Source organism: Cnephaeus nilssonii (assembly GCF_951640355.1).
Source record: "Cnephaeus nilssonii genome assembly, chromosome: 22".
NCBI lineage: Eukaryota > Metazoa > Chordata > Mammalia > Chiroptera > Vespertilionidae > Cnephaeus > Cnephaeus nilssonii.
The window spans coordinates 24739517-24756157 of NC_137093.1; the positions used below are offsets into that span (position 1 = coordinate 24739517).

Genomic DNA, 16641 nt, shown 5'->3' on the forward strand with positions numbered 1-16641 from the left:
GACCTCTCCTTTTAGTCACTCTCTCTGGTGATACTTAACATATGCCACCTCATTTGTCAACTTGTCTTATCCTCCCTTCTAGAGGAAATGTATTTTATTCATATTTGCATCCCCAACAACTTTAGTAAATGTTTAATAATTTAATCATTTAAAATAAATTTGATTTTAAATATTATTCCCTTTAGAAGCATATCATTGAAAAAGCCTTTAAAAGGACTACAGAGTCCATTAAGAAATTATGTATATTTTAAACTCTGAACACATATCTGGTTCTATTTACCCAAAATTTGTACATTTTATATTGGTGTTTAAAACTCATCCATGGTGAGATATTATAACCTCTGTGCCTATTAATCTTCCCTGGTTTATTTGGTCAGTATAAATGTTAATTATATTTTATATGTAATTATACATCTACACTAATAAAAGAGTAAGATGCAAATTGACAGTACCTTCGTGACACCTACCAGCCAATCAGGAGTGAGTATGCAAATTTACCCAACCAAAAAACCTGGTGGGTTAATTTGCATATGCAGAGTGGCCGGGGTTGGGCAGGATGCTTGCGTCATCGCCATGGCGACAATGTAGGCGTTCTGCACTGCCCCAGACACTCCGGGCCTCTGGGCAGCATGGGAAGGCGGAAAGGTGGCTCCGGGCCAGAGCGGAAAGGCAGATCCGGCCGGAGCAAAGGCCGTGCCGGCAGCCAGGGGAAGGAAGGCCCACTCTTGCACAAATCTTCATTCATCAGGCCTCTAGTAGTCAATAATATGTAATTTACGATCCTTTCTTTAATTGGTATCTCTTAAAATTAAAATTTTACATATGAATTTTAAACAAAAAGATAAAAATGTCTACTTCTCCATAATTTTATTCTATTTTAATCAACTTATAAATGTCAGCAGTATGTCCTATAGATTCATAATAATTTAAAAATTAACTTTAGGAATTTTACATTCTCATTCATTCTTAATCCAGTATGATGCAATACAAAGATATATTATGGATCCACTTTAAAAAATAAAGTGAGACAGTTCTGTTCAAATTGACACTGATCATTTACCCATAGTTACAGTTGTTTACTGGAAACACTGGTTCCATAATAGCCCAGTTCAAAATTGTTTTGTGACCACTATAAATGGGATAGCAATTAGAACAGTGACAAGTACATCCTGATGATATGCTTATCAATGAGATCTATTTCATGTTTGTGTTAACCTACATAAGTTGTTTACTTTTCAGATAAGCTATTCTTGGTCTTTCTGTGTCATCTACTCTGACCTAGAGCTGGTCTTCCCTTGAAATTATGACATATGTAAAGTTTGTGGTCAACAGCTCTCTATTTCCACTGTCAACTATCTCTTTCTCCTATCCCTCCAAAACACAGACTCCCTTAACACTGCTTCTTGACTGCTCAGGGTCCCTATCAAAGTGACCCCATTTTCCACCTCAAACCAGTTCTCTCAGTGACTATGATCCCAATGTTTCATGAATCCCTCCCTACCAGCTACCTCAAAAAGTTATGACATTTTTCAACGTCTTGCTGTGTGATAGACCAACAAAGCTAACAAACAGCAAACAAATGCTACTAATATATATGCATTTTACCATGGAGTTCTTAAGCATTAGCACAAGGGATTTTAGGAAAATAAGTCACAGATGTATCTAAAAGCAAATAGATTTCTTGTGTTTTCAAAATATACCATTTATATAACTGGGGGTTTTGGGTTTTATTTTTTTACAAATAAGCCCAACCCTACATAGTGGACTAGAGAAGAAGTAGAAGCACTACTGGCCCTCTCCTTAGAATAGCAGTGGGGAACATCTGGCCCATGGGCCGTATAAGGCCAGAAAAATCATTTGGCCTGGCCATGCCAAGGCATCAGCCATGAGTTAATTAAATGTTTGACCAAATATAGCAGGCTAATTTTTTTTTTAATTTCTCCTTTAAAAAAAAAATACATTTTATTGATTTTTTACAGAGAGGAAGGGAGAGGGATAGAAAGCTAGAAACATTGATGAGAGAGAAACATCGACCAGCTGCCTCCTGCACTCCCCCTACCGGGGATGTGCCTGCAACCAATGTACATGCCCTTGACCGGACTCGAACCTGGGACCTTTCAGTCCGCAGACCGATGCTCTATCCACAGAGCCAAACCGGTTTCGGCAGCAGGCTAATTTTTAAGTTGATAATTTTGTATGGCCTGCAAATGATGTTATAAATATCCAAATGGCCTTTGACAGAAAAAGATTCCCCACCCCAGCCTTAGAGTATTCAGGTCTAGGGCCAGCCTCTGAAGAGCTACATGCTTCTTCTGAAGGAATCACTGTACCCTACTGTCACTCTGCCTCTGAATCTGTACTAGTAAATTAAATGCTCCTTTAGGTTCCTTTCATTTCTAAAAATGTTTAAATCTCAGTATCATAAATACTATCTGGCAAAAATCTAGGCTAAAGCAAAAAGAGTTGTTTAAAATAAATAATATTTGTGTTACAAAAAAATGTTTTGGTTAACTAATATGTAACTAGTTAACATTTAAATGAATCACACACTCTTTGGTTGTATCTTCTCAAAGGTTATCACATGTACTCCCTAGGCTATGCAATTCTACCTTTCACATAAACTACTAATACTAGGTTCCTTCCACTATAGTATTTTATTGCTTGTATATATTTAAACAAGTTATTGGGGGTTGGGGGAGAAGCCAAGCCAGAAACACCAAAGTAAAGTCAGAAAAGGGAAAACCACAATGGTATTTATCAAATCGTTCAGTCTCTGTGACCATGCATCCTCAAATATACCTACCTCTCAATAATCAATAGCGTAATAAATATCTCACTTATAAAAAGGTCACTATTTAACCATCTCAACAATCTAAAACCAAGCCTCAAACCAGAAAGTAAATTTTTAAAAAAATCTCTTAGCAGTCAAAATGAAAAGCCACAATTCACACTCTAAAGTTCATATATTCTTAAGAGAAACCCTCATTCAGTGTCTACTTACTTTCATCTCAGTCACAGCTAAGGCTCAGTTAGTGGCATAGTTTACCCACCACAGAGAGGAAACATATATGAAACAGAATTTCAAGAGGTAGGCACATGACAGCAGCATTCCTTTGGGCAACATGTAAAGAAAGATAAAAACTGTACAAAGAAGACATGAAAGTATTTTAAAAGAAACAAAAGGGCAATCTGAGGTCATTCAGAATAGGAACAAATAATTCCACATTCCTTAAAAGCTCCTATAATGTTGCTATATTATAGCAAAGTAGAATAATTCATGCTTGTGATAATAATCCTGAATAATCAGGAGAACTTTAAATCATGCTTAGTACCTTCTGTGTATGAAGGCAGAAAATGTGCAATGTATTTTAGAAAATTTCACATAAAAAAAAATGGTTGAAATTTAACAAGGGCTGGCAGTTGAATTAAATTTCAGTTAACAGGAAATTCACAAGAATACCACAGATAAATTAAATATTAGAGTAGCAATTTTTTCCATGGAAACCATGGTAACTATGGAATATTAAAATGCATAATTAGTCCCTCAGACACACTGTAGTCTTAATTTTTAATATTTATCACCATCATTCCTAACCCCCCAAATATTAATTGGACCATAGTAAATTTCTATTTTTGTATGTAAAAGATGGCCATACATCAGCAATTTCACGTAGTTCAACCTAATGTCTTTACCAAAATTCTTAACAATAAAACAAAGTAGTTTGTATTTTATCTTTTCTTTCTCCAGTCCTTCACCTTCTGTTGGAAAAAAACACACTAATTATATAAAAGCCTAAGCGACTGAACGACTGAACAACTGATCGACCAGTCACTATGATGTGCACTGACCACCAGGGAGCAGACGATGGCCAGTGCACTCCCACAGGCAACCACTGCAGCACCCCCATCCCCACCCCCCAGCCGTCTGGCTCCGATCAGCCCCAGGCCCTGATCAGGGTGGGAGATAGCCCTGATCAGCCCCTATCGCTGGCCAGGCCAAGGGACCCCACCCGTGCACAAATTCATGCACCGGGCCTCTAGTTAAGTAATAAAGACCCAAAGTCCACCAAAATGATCATGGTCCCACCACCACTCACTATGACATTTTCTTTCTACTCCTCAAAAAAAAAAAATCTCATTTATGCCTGAGAATCTCAACTTCACAAACACAGCTCCAAAAATATCTAATAGATCTGTACTTATGCATACAGCTTTTCACAGATATCACAATTTAGCATGATCCTGAAAATATGTGTATACATTCCTGTTATGTTCATTTATAAGTATTAAAAATATAAAAAATGCTCAACATACTTAACAATTAATTTTCAGAGCAATGAAGCAACGATCCAGATAAATATAATAGATTTGAAGGTTTTTAGTTATATAAAACAAGTGGCATTCAGTCTGTTTTCAGATTCAAAATATTGTATTTTTATTTTACTTAAAACAAGGAACACCTACATTGGATAAGTTAAAATAAGAAGTCATTTATCCGTTATAAAAAGAAAGTATTTATAATTTATGTGTTGTTATGCCAATATTGGCTATAACAAAGCTATTCCAGGATGTGCAACAAAGTTTCCTTGTGAGTTTCTTCCTTCCATACTCCCCACTATTACATTTCTAGGTTCAAGTTTAGGTATACTGCATGTTTGGGAGACAATGTATTCAAACACAATGTGTTCCCACAATGACCTCCTGGCTCCCAACTCCACTTTGACCCTATTCCACAGTTAACTGCTCTCTAACTCAGAATTGCCTCAATATCTGTGTTTCTACAAGTCTCAGTGCCCCAACATGATGTAAATTTGAAATACTACATCTCACAACTTTAATAATACTAGAAATATGGGTGCATTTATGAAGGGACATTGACTTACGTAACAAAAACTAAGTGAGAGAAATTTCAGTCCTTTAAGAGTCCAAACTGAAGCCATCAAAAAACATATGTGCAATTTTGACGACTGCCATCAAACTATTTCCTGTACCCTTTCTAGAAATGTTAAGTTTATTATACAAAAGGTATAAACCAAAGGATATAATTTTATGTCTTTCCTTAAAATACATGCTAAAAGGATACTCAAAATAGCAAAGACAAAACTCTAACAGGTTAAATAACAGTGTGAATAATTAAATGGCTCAATTACTATATATGAGAATACTCCTCTTAAGCTACAAAAACTAAGAGGGGGACTAACAAGAAAGGTTAGTACAAAAGCTCATATAAACCTGATAATGTCAGTTAAATGATATAATTTTTATACCTTTCAATAAAACTACATGGTTTTAGCACATCAATAAAGCAGTGTTAAAGCTGAGACATAACATTGTTATTATTAATGATATAATGAATTCACTGTGGAAGCTAAAGCTACCAGGGATTTCAGGTTTTCCCTTGCTTCCGCTGTGTTTTCCACAGCATGTCATCACCTTGACTGACTAGCAAAGTGAAGGTGGCTGCTGGCTCCCTCTCTTGAAGTTGGGCTAATTAAACTCTGTAGCCTCTCACACTGGCAGTACTTACTGGCTAGCTCCTGAACAGTAAAGGTGCCAAATCAAATTTCCTCATCACTGACTTCCTTCACTTCTTATCAAGTCTATCCATCAACCATTCCCAGCTTCTCAAAGATTCCTGAAAATAGTTTTCTATAGATGACCATTTCCTACCAATTTTACAAAATCAAAAATATTTAGGGCTGAAGAAAATATTCACTACACTGTTTTACAACTATGCTGTTGATGCATTGATGTCTTATAAGTTGTGAGATACGTCAACTATAACTACAATTTTTTTCTATTTTTTCAATAGAGGTGAAGTTTGTATAACATAAAATTAACCATTTAAAGTATGCAATGTGGTTGCATTTAGTACACCCAAAATGAACAACCACCACTTTTATAACTGTGACTTTATTTTTAATAGGTTCCTGGTTATTATCCCTTTAATAAATTACCCTCCCTTATAATCAATACTAGTGGTCTTGTGCACAAATCCGTGTGCGAGTAGCTCGCTGCCGATTGCCTCAGCTGGCCGCCCCGCCCACCGCCACTCCTAGTTCTCCGCTGCACGTAGCTCACTGCCCCGCCCTCCTGTAGCTCCCCGACGCTTGTAGCTTGCTGCCCCGCCCTCCTGCTGATCGGTCATTGCGTGACAGCGTCCCAACCAATTTGCATATTACCCTTTTATAAGTATAGATGGTGTTCTGAGAGGGTGAGAATAGGTAGAGATAAACTTGCGAGTTAGGCCATTTCCAATAATTGGCAAGTCAGAGAATTTTGCCAACTGGTTGAAGATCATTGCCCATAAATGCATTATATTTTTTCAAATATTCACCCATTGAGTTCCTACTCTATGCCTATCCCTCAAAACCTTACAATGGTAGAGACAGACAGACATACTAACAGTTACAGTACAGGGCTATGACTGTGGCCCATACAAGGAGGAGTGGCCAACTATGCCCAGCAATTATCGAAGAATTCATACAGACAAGGTTGTGCTAGTTCTAAAAGCATAATCAGGGACAAAAGGAAGACAAGTTAGAGTATGAGGAGAAGGCATTCTAGGCAAAAGATGGACTTACATGCAAAACAGAATCCTGGTGAACCATATCCAACTATATTGTAGGGTACAATCGTACTAACACGAAAAATGTAGTGAGCATATTTATGTGCCAGGCACTCCTTGTAAGCATTTTACATTATATCCTCAAAAGCTAGATGCCAGTCACGTTAAATAGATAAGACATTCGAAGTACAGAGAGGTTAAATTACTTGGCTACACAGCTATTAAGCTGGAATTCAAACTCAGGCAGTCTAGCTTCAGAGCCCATCCTCTTCATCACTATATAACCTACACTACATTCTTTTTTCTTCTTTTCTTTAATAAAATTAAGCACTTAAGGCAAGCCTTTTCATGATGGAAATGACAGTGTACCACAGCACACTGACGGTGACATGAACAATGAGTGGGCACCACTAAGAACCCCTTGTGGCCTATGAACAAATGAGGACACAAGTGTCAAACTACCTTGAAAGATTAGTAAAGCTTAATTTATCTCTTATTCTTTTATATTTAAAAACAGAAGTTCTCATATTTTCCCTGTAACCCAGTCATTTTCTTGCACACCCGCTAGAACAAGGTGGGCTTACCACAGTTTGGAGACGGAGACCTCTACTAGCTGATGGAGAGACTTAGCAGACTTGAAGAAGATTAATAAAAAAAGGGGGGGACATCTGTAATACTTTCAATAAATACTAAATAAATAAATGGTTTTGCCTAATGAATAAAAAGGTGAATAATGTGAGCAGATGTGTGTTGTTTTTAACAATTACTCTAAAAGGAATAAGAAGGAAAAACCAGAGAATAAAAGGGGAAGGGGAATGAAAAATCATTAGGATGCCATTTGCAATAGACTCAGCAAGTGATGATGAGGAGCTAAACTATAACAGTGGGGAGTCAGATGTGAAAGATTAAATGACACACCCAAGAACACAAGTCATGGGAACTGTCAGAATCAAAACCTGGGTCTCTAGTTGCACTGATGTGGGAATGGTATATAGAATGGATTTGCAGAAAGACCTTTATCGTGGAATTTCTAAGCCTTCTCTTTAAAACTACTTTTGTCCACAATGCTTGATTCTTTTTAAGTCTAATTTTATACTATCACACCAACTGTGGCCCAAAGTAAATAATTTAATCATATCAACTAGCACGGTATTTAGGAAGGTAACTAAGTAATTTAGTATAGCTGCATTAAAATATGAGACTTAAGCTTCCTAATCCAGAAAGAAAATACAAGGATTTGAAATGCACTCTTTTGTAAAAGTAATAAGCTATTCCAAGAGATAAATTTACAGGACGAAATCTTTACAAGTGAGCTTCCAAATAAGCTTTTTAAATGAAGCTCCATCAGAGAAGTCATTTAAGAAGCCAGATTCACATTATATTAATGTGACAAGTATAACAAGATAAATACATCATATGATTCTAAAATGACATTATTAATGTAGCTTATGTGACACATTCCTATTAATGATCTTTTATTATGTGTGAACAGTAAAATAACATTAGATAAGCAATAAAAAAAATCCAATCAGCAGCAGCTTCCTGAAGGTTTTGACTGCAGTCTTACTTACACAGTGTTATCTGATACTAATCCCTGGATTTTAAAGAGCAGAAATCAATCACTTCAGAAGTGTAAACAAGCATGTTCCTATGAGATGAGCATTTTAATTACTATCATTTCTGCAAATACAAGATAAAAGTAATGTGCTGCATGATAGCCTATTACTGTAAAAACAGGGGGAAGTACATTTTGCCAGGGCAATAAGGTTATGTTAATAAAAAGGATCATCACCCGGATCAGGAGCCTGGTCCCTGGAGCCTGGTGGTGTGTCTTAACAATGACTGCCATGAGGATTTTGTGAAAGTGTACTTGTCCCCTCCCTCCCTGATGTTGTCTACAAAAGATTAGAAGTGAGTGTCCAAACATTCTGGTTTCTTTAATAATCCACTCCAGTCTAATATCTATGAATCAACTGAAATATTTTAAACCTTTTTACATTTAAAGTTCATACCACCTCTTAAAATAAAGTCTAAAAATACCAGTTTTATAGAGTAATAGTTCTTATTTACTTTATATCAAATAAATATTTATTGAGCATCTACAGTATCTTTGGCACCAAAAAAGAGGTATGAGCTCGGCAGGTATAGCTCAGTGGCTCAATGTAGACCTATGAATCAGAAAGTCATGGTTCAATTCCCGGTCAGGGCACATGTCCAGGTTGTGGGCTCAATCTCCAGTGTGGGGCGTGCAGGAGGCAGCTGATCAGTGATTATCTCTCATCATTGATATTTCTATCTCTCGCTCTCCCTTGTCTCTGAAATCAATAAAAATCTATTTTTTTAAAAAGAGGTGTGAGATATGGTTCTTATACTCAAGGAGCTTGAAGTATAGAGAGGCAGGATATATACATAAAAAGATAAAGATATACATAAAGAGATATAAAGGTTACTATCAATAAAAACCATCAGCCTAAAAGGGCAAAGATTCTAAATGCTCCAAGAATTTTGAGGTAGATAAGATCATTGTGTTTCTTCAAGAGGGGAGGCAAGAAGTCTGTCTTGGTGCTGATATCTAGAAAGAGGAAGCAAAGCGATGGCTAACCTTCCTATACTGGGATCATCTCAGCTCTCAGGCTTTATCTTCCTTGTATAAAGAGCCCTGGTCATCAAAATCCCAAGTACACATGTGAAGAACACATGTCTTGAAGTAAATAAGGCCTGGTCTAATCTAAGCTCTTGATGCCACCATGCTGTGTGACTCTGATTAAGTCATTTCACTCCAAGTCTATTTCCTTATTTGCAAAATGCAAATTATAACACCTACCACTTCATTAGATAGATATAGAGCAAGCAGTGATGCCTAGCATAGAGCAGGTACATAAAAAATGGCACCTGCTATTTGTGCGATATTAAATTTCATCCTTACCATAATGCCATCACAACTGCACAGAAGCTTGCTATTAGGGGAATTACGGGCCCTTGGTGGGAGGCACACTGTACTCTGAAGACTGGGCCCTAAGGTCCTCACTAGCTCTAGAAGACTGGGCCTAAGGTCCTCATAGGTCTACACTGAGCCACTGAGCTACACCTGCCGAGCTCATACCTCTTTTTTGGTGCCAAAGATACTATAGATGCTCAATAAATATTTATTTGATATAAAGGTAAATAAGAACTATTACTTTATAAAACTGGTATTTTTAGACTTTATTCTAAGAGGTGGTATGAATTTTAAATGTAAAAAGGTTTAAAATATTTCAGTTGATTCATAGATCTCCAGTGTGGGGCGTGCAGGAGGCAGCTGATCAGTGATTATAGACTGGAGTGGATTATTAAAGAAACCAGAATGTTTGGACACTCACTTCTAATCTTTTGTAGACAACAAAGGTGGAACACAATCAATCATGTTCTGGTGGTTTCTTTGTGAAAAAGTAGCAGATCCTATTTGAATCCTCTAGAGCCCACATTCTGAATTTTAGTATTTAGTTTAACCCAGCAAGTAAGCAAAGAAAAGCAGAGTGATGAGCTCCCCTTCAATCGTGTACCCCAGCTGCATGCTCAGTTAGAAACAAAGAAACCTAGAACCTAGGGTCTTTCTCTTACAGTGACACCAGCATGAACAAAAAAGCCAGCACTGGTAGAGGCTGACCGGGCACTATGATAGCAAGTTACCAGCAATCCTAGTCATGATGGCCAGCTAGAGACAAATGTTGCTTATAGCTGCAGTCTGTGGATGATCTTCCTAGCTTTGTTAAAATCACATCAATGCAGTCTCACTTTTCATCTGTAGTGTAAATGGTTTTTATGAAACAGTTTGGCAAAACACATGGCATGTGACTGTACCACTACAAATGTGTTAACAGACTAAGCCAGAAACCATGGCAGTGATCTGATCATGTGAATATTCTTGCAGGAGTAAGAAAATAAACCTAATCTTTGTAAAGACTTACTGGTGCCCTACCAGAGTTTAATACTGAGTCTCTTCCAAGGAATCTTCTATTTCCAATGTAGAAGCAAGAATTGTTCTCAAGCCACCACCAAATAATCATACAATATTTGATGGCTCAGCTTATTTTTTAATCTTCTATGAACTCTTCAGAATTATATCTGGATCCTTATAACATGATTTGGGATTATGAATACAGTGAATAAACACAACCTTCTGGTATAGCAATTTAAGCATCAGAGTGAATAAATACTGCGGAGTGAATCCTAACACTTGAAACAGAATCTTCCAGAGTCCAGAAATCCACCTGACTGCCAAGAATAATACTTCCGTGGTTCAAGCAATACCAGTACCCAGAGGGGTTTTCACAGACATAACCACATGAGTTACTGCATATTGGGTAAAATAGAAAAAACAGACATTTATGAATGTATAGTCTGCAGACATCTTAAAAGTACTCATAAATATGCAATTTACAAATATAGAAGAAATTGGGGGGGGGGGGGGCTTCAGGAATACACAGCATCGTTTAAACTGCTTACTTAACTGCATGGTTTCTTCTGTGGGTTTTCCTCATCCCAACTCTGATTTTTATGAGGATCTGGGGGGAAGATACATGGATTGCTTAACTAAAATAAACCAATCTCACTGAAAGAAGCTCTATGATGAGAACTAATATATGAAAGATTCTGACTTCGGAATGAGGGAGAAATGACTTAGTGTCAGAGATCAAAATTGAATCAATTAGATATCAAAGAAAAGCTTTCCATTCACCAGGCTATACTGAAGCGGGATTTGTTAGAATCTCTAGCAATAAAACAAATGCACAGTATCTTCTCATGCATTTCACACAATTTCTATTTCAGCTCTGATGTAAAACATGGTATCACACATCATGCCACAAAGAAAGAGTCAGTTTAGCTAGTTCAAGTAAAACACCAGGCAGCTGCTACCAGAGACAGGTCACGGCTGGGGAAGGGCACAGCACATTCAGTTCGCTATGTTTTCCCTCAGAAGAATGTCAATAAAAACCGAGGCCAACAGAGGTGGGGGGGGGGGGGTGGTGTCGTGCTGTGCAGTGAACCACTGGGTTCATCTAACAGTTAGCGCCAGTCAGACAAGTTAGCAAAAGGGAGCCCTAGCCAAATACAGATGCCAACAACTTGAAGAAAGCTGTCTCTCCCTGACCGTCCTGGGGTAGGGACCAGTCCCACATTTAGAAACGTTATTTCTGGGACCAATAGCAATTTATTTTGATAGAACCACTGGATTTTTTTTTTTTCTTGAGTTCTCAACAAAGGAGCCATATTAGGAAATAATCTTGCAAAAAGCAAGTGCCCCCTCCCCCTCTTCCCCACGATCGATGTACACACGCCCGTGCACGCTGACACGCACAAGACACACACCAGTGCACAATGGCCGGCGCTCTCACTCACGCGGGCCCACACGACTGCCCAGGAACCCCGCAGGCAGAAGGCCCTCCTGGGCAGGGCCCCAGGCATTCGGTCAGGAGGCCCCGCAGCCTCAGGCTGCAAGGGAACCAGCTGCTGGGCGGTTTGTGCTGGGGATGCTCGCCCCCCAGCGGGGCCCTGGGGAAGCGGCTGCCAGCAGCTTGGAGCCTATTAACCCCTTGGGGAAGTAGGTGCTACAACACCCACCTGCGGGGACATTGGAATGTGTCGGGGTACAGCCCCAAATGGCTCCCCGTGAATGGGGCATTCCCAAGTCCTTGGCAGCTCTTGGCTGGCTCCTGCAAAGCTAATCGTGTCCCTGACTCCGCAGGGCTTCTAAAGCCACGGGTGTTCCCGAGCTGTCACCCCTGAGGCTCAGTCCAGACAAACCGAGAAGGAAAAACTTAAGCGGGCAGTGGACGCAGACCAGACTTGGTAACTCGTCCCTAAGGGAGTGGCACAAGTCCCTAAGGGGACGAAGCTGCTGGAACCGGCCAGCCCAGCAAACTACGGAAGCAGTGGAGGGACCCAAGGGCCACCGCTCCCTGTCACCCTTCCCTGTGGAGGGCATCCGGGCCCCGTCCCCACTCCAGGACACTTACCTTCTTCCGGGGCTGCCATTTCATCATATTTGTACAGCCGATACGTGGAACATCAAGATGCTGGCTGGGGGCTGGGGGCAGACGCAGGGCAGCAGCGACTGCAAGTCATGCTGCCTCCCTCCCACCCCCTAATTCTTTCCCATGTTCACTGCGAAGGGAAAAAGCCCAGGAGAGTCCAGCCTTTTCGCTTTCAGTTCAATGAAAAGTATCCCCAAACCACGAACACACTTCCCACTGGGCTAGGAAGTCCCAGCAGCCAGCGTACCCCTCCTGCCAAAGCGGGGCATTTTCCGCCCCGGCCAGAGCCTGCAAAAGGAGCCTGTGGCAAGGGGTCTCCCAGCCGGCTGCAGAGACCCTCCCTCAGAGAAGAGCTGGAAAACACGAGCTGCTACAGAAACCCAGCCGGGCTTCTGCCATCCAAACCCCTTTTGGCGAATTCTCCTCTTCTCAAAAAAAAACAAGAAAGAAAGAAAAAAGATTAGACAAGCAATCAAACCCTCACGCGCAGCCTGGAGCAATTCCCAAAATTCTGGGTGTATTTCTCGTTTGTAAAATTTAGCAAAGAAAATTCCAAAGATCTGTAATCAGAGCTTCTTTACGCTGTTTTCTCTTCCTTCTTGGATAACTTGGGGAAAGGATCTGCCCTTCCCCAAATGCCTACCTTCCCTAAACACTGTAAATAGGAAAACTTGGTTTGTGTGTTTAGATTTTTTTTTTTTAATTCCCAAGAACCTTAGTGGGGAAAGGCTGGAAGGAAATCCTGCAAGAACCCAACTCCACAGCTCAGTCTGCACTAATGACTTCCTTCCCTTCAGTGCGAGCGAACAGCCAGCCCAGCTCCAGCCACACAGAGCAATCGGTTTCTGGGTCTTAGTGCCACGACATCTGCTCCAAAGCAAAAAGTAAAACAAACGATTCAGAGGTACCCAACAGCTCCTCAGAAATCACAGCCAGAAGAGATCTACAAAAATCAGGAAATCATTTCAAAAGATGTACTCACATTTGTAAGTTATGTTGAGAGAAAAAAGAAACAGGAAAGGACTCTAGATCAAAAGGCTACAAAATCTTAATGTGTGATTTGAAGCAAAAAGCTTTGAGTATCTGACAAGATAAAAAAAATTAATCAAGAATAGACTCTGTATATAATAAAATAAAATAAAAACAGGCCACAAACTAAATACTAAGTGTAAGGATAGGAAAAAGGAATTTAATTTTTAGAAATTAGGAAACATACATATAGATGAGTATGTATATCTACATATATAGATGACACATAGATAAACGATAGATGATAGATAGATAGATAGATAGATAGATAGATAGATAGATAGATATGGAGTTGAAGCTTACTTTAAGGGACAATATGTACTGCTAAAATAATACCACAAACACACATTTACCTGCCCCCAAACTTCAGGAGAATATTACCAGCTCCTCTGACAACTCTGTGGCCCTTCCAGCCCCTATCTCCTAATCCCTAAAGGTGACCACCAGCCCAAATTTTGTGATCATTCTCTTGCTTTTCTTTATGTTATCCACATATGTATCTGTCCCTAAACAATGCATTGCTTAGTTTTCCTTATTTTTGATCTCTGTATAAATAAAATCACTTCATGTAAAAAAAACACAACTCCGCTTCTCTAAATTTAGCAATATTTCTTACTATAAAAAATATTTCTATGGAGATTGAGTTTCATTCATCTTCTGTAAAATGATTCCATCCTATTTAAGGAGATACATCTCTAAATACAAAATACTATGTAATTCTATTATTTGACATCCAACATGTCTATCAATTCTTATCCCATCATGAGATTATTTTGATAGCTAGGATTATAAAAAGTAGTAAGCTACTAAAACACTAACTGGTGTATATAATAATAGTAACTGGTGTATTATGAGTCCAATGTTCCAACAATGTTTCCCTCATTATTCTTAGAGCTCTATATGCATTGGCAGGATTGGCTGATATGGTGTGATTATATGCAAATTGGATGCTGGCTATATTATAAATGTCATTAAAATAGTCAAAGCAGCCCTGGCCGCTTTTGCTCAGTGGTTAGAGCATTGGCCTATGGACTTTAGGGTCTCAGGTCTGATTCCTGGTCAAGGGCATGTACCTGGGCTGCAGATGCACTCCCCAACCCTGGTCAGGATGCGTGCGGGAGGCAACCAAAAGATGGGTCTCTCTCACATCAATGTGTCTCTCTTTCACTCTCCCCTTCCCACTCCCTTCCACTCTCTCTCTGAAAAGCAATGGAAGGGGTATCCTCAGGTGAGGATTAAAAACAAGTAAAATAAAATAGTCAAAACAGTTAACTGAAACAGATTACTTTTGAGATCTTTTCTAAGCCTAAGAGCCTGAAATTTAAGTGAAAGCATTATCTTTGTAACAGTATCATTAATTACAGCTGAATGAATAGGTACTATTTCTTAAGTGGCTACTCCATGCCAGGATCTATGCCCGCAATTATTATCTCACAGCCCTGCAAGGAAGGTCCTCATTTTCCAGATGAGGACACAAATTCAGAGAGGTCGCTTGTTCAATCAAGACAACAACACATAGAAGGTGATAAGACTGGAATTCCGACCCACAATGAACTGATTCCATGATGTGCATCAGAGGTATACACCTACCTTACCTCTCATCTTGACAACACCATTAATTGCCTATGACTTAAACACCTATTATTTGCCAGCCCCTGTTCCAGGCACTAGAAATGAGTAACAAGCTGTCCATGCTCTTGTAATTACATACTGCAGGCAGCAGTCACAAATAATATCAATACTCTTTATATGTTCTGACATCCAAGTCATTCTGCACAGCTTAATTTGAATATCCTACTGGCATGGGAAGTTCAATAAATTCCAAACCAAATCTACCAATCTATCCCAAAATCGGTTTATTTTGCCAACTTTCCTTTATCTCTCCATTGCACTGTTACTCTTCCATGATCACAAACTAAAACCTTATCATCATCCCTTACATCTAATCTATCACCAAGTCCTTTCACTTCTTTCTTAGACATTGCTTTCAAATTCCTACCGCTGACATCTGAGGCCAGAGCCTCATAAAACAAACATATATTAAGTACCAATGAGGTGGAAAGCATCATGTAGGTGAAGGCTATGTCTATGCTAGAGGAAGTTACAAAAAAGTTAGGACAGAACAGAAAACCTATAAGAAGACAACCAAGAATTGCCTTATCAGTTAAGCAACATATGAGTTATGTATTAAATAAGTGTTCCAGGAGTTAGAATGAGAAATTACTGGAAATAAAGATGGTTAAAGAAAGTTTTCCAATTAAAAATTCAGAGATGATACAACTCATTCTAGAGCAGTGGTTCTCAACCTTTCTAATGCCGTGACCCTTTAATACAGTTCCTCACGTTGTGGTGACCCCCAACCATAAAATTATTTTCATTGCTACTTCATAACTTCAATTTCGCTACTGTTAATGAATCGTAATGTAAATATCTGTGTTTTCTGATCATCTTGGGCTCTACAGCAGCGGTTCTCAACCTGTGGGTCGGGATCCCCAGGTTGAGAACCGCTAGCAGGGTCACCTAAGACCATCGGAAAACACAGATATTTACAATTCATAACAGTAGCAAAATTACAGTTATGAAGTAGCAACAAAAATAATTTTATGGTTGGGGGTCACCACAACATGAGGAACTGTATTAAAGGGTCGCGGCATTAGAAAGGTTGAGAACCACTGTTCTAGAGCATAAGGCCAAGGTACCATGGCCAGTAATGCACTTCAGGATCTGGACCCCTCAACCTTTCAGAACTCATCTCTTACTTCTCTCTCAGCCCTTACCATACTAGCCATCTCATGTCCCTTGAATACATCAAGCATATACTTGTTGCATCCTCTGCCTGAATCACTCTTCCTCTAGATACCCTCTTGGTTCTCTCGGTTCCTACAGGACTCTGTTCAAATATAAGAAAGGCTGCCTTTCCTCATTTCCTCTAAAATAATATCATCATGATTCACACACAAGTACTTTCTATCTTCCTTGCCCTGCTACGTTTTACTTCAAAGCCCTTATGACATCCTAAAGGCCCGATGT

The 16641-nt window shown here is 39.2% G+C and overlaps 1 protein-coding gene across 5 annotated transcripts in view; it reads right to left on the reverse strand.

Moving 5' to 3' along the window:
- The window catches only part of TTC28 (tetratricopeptide repeat domain 28), a 389347-nt gene that overhangs the window by 295115 nt on the left and 77591 nt on the right, over nucleotides 1-16641 (reverse strand). The window contains exon 1 of one of the 5 annotated variants that reach the window (XM_079763233.1): nucleotides 12565-13619. The exons of the other annotated variants lie outside the window; for them this stretch is intronic. Coding sequence (XP_079619359.1) covers nucleotides 12565-12591 — 27 coding nt within the window. The 5' untranslated portion in view covers nucleotides 12592-13619. Of the gene's footprint in view, nucleotides 1-12564; nucleotides 13620-16641 lie in introns of those variants that run through there. 5 annotated transcript variants of the gene reach the window in all.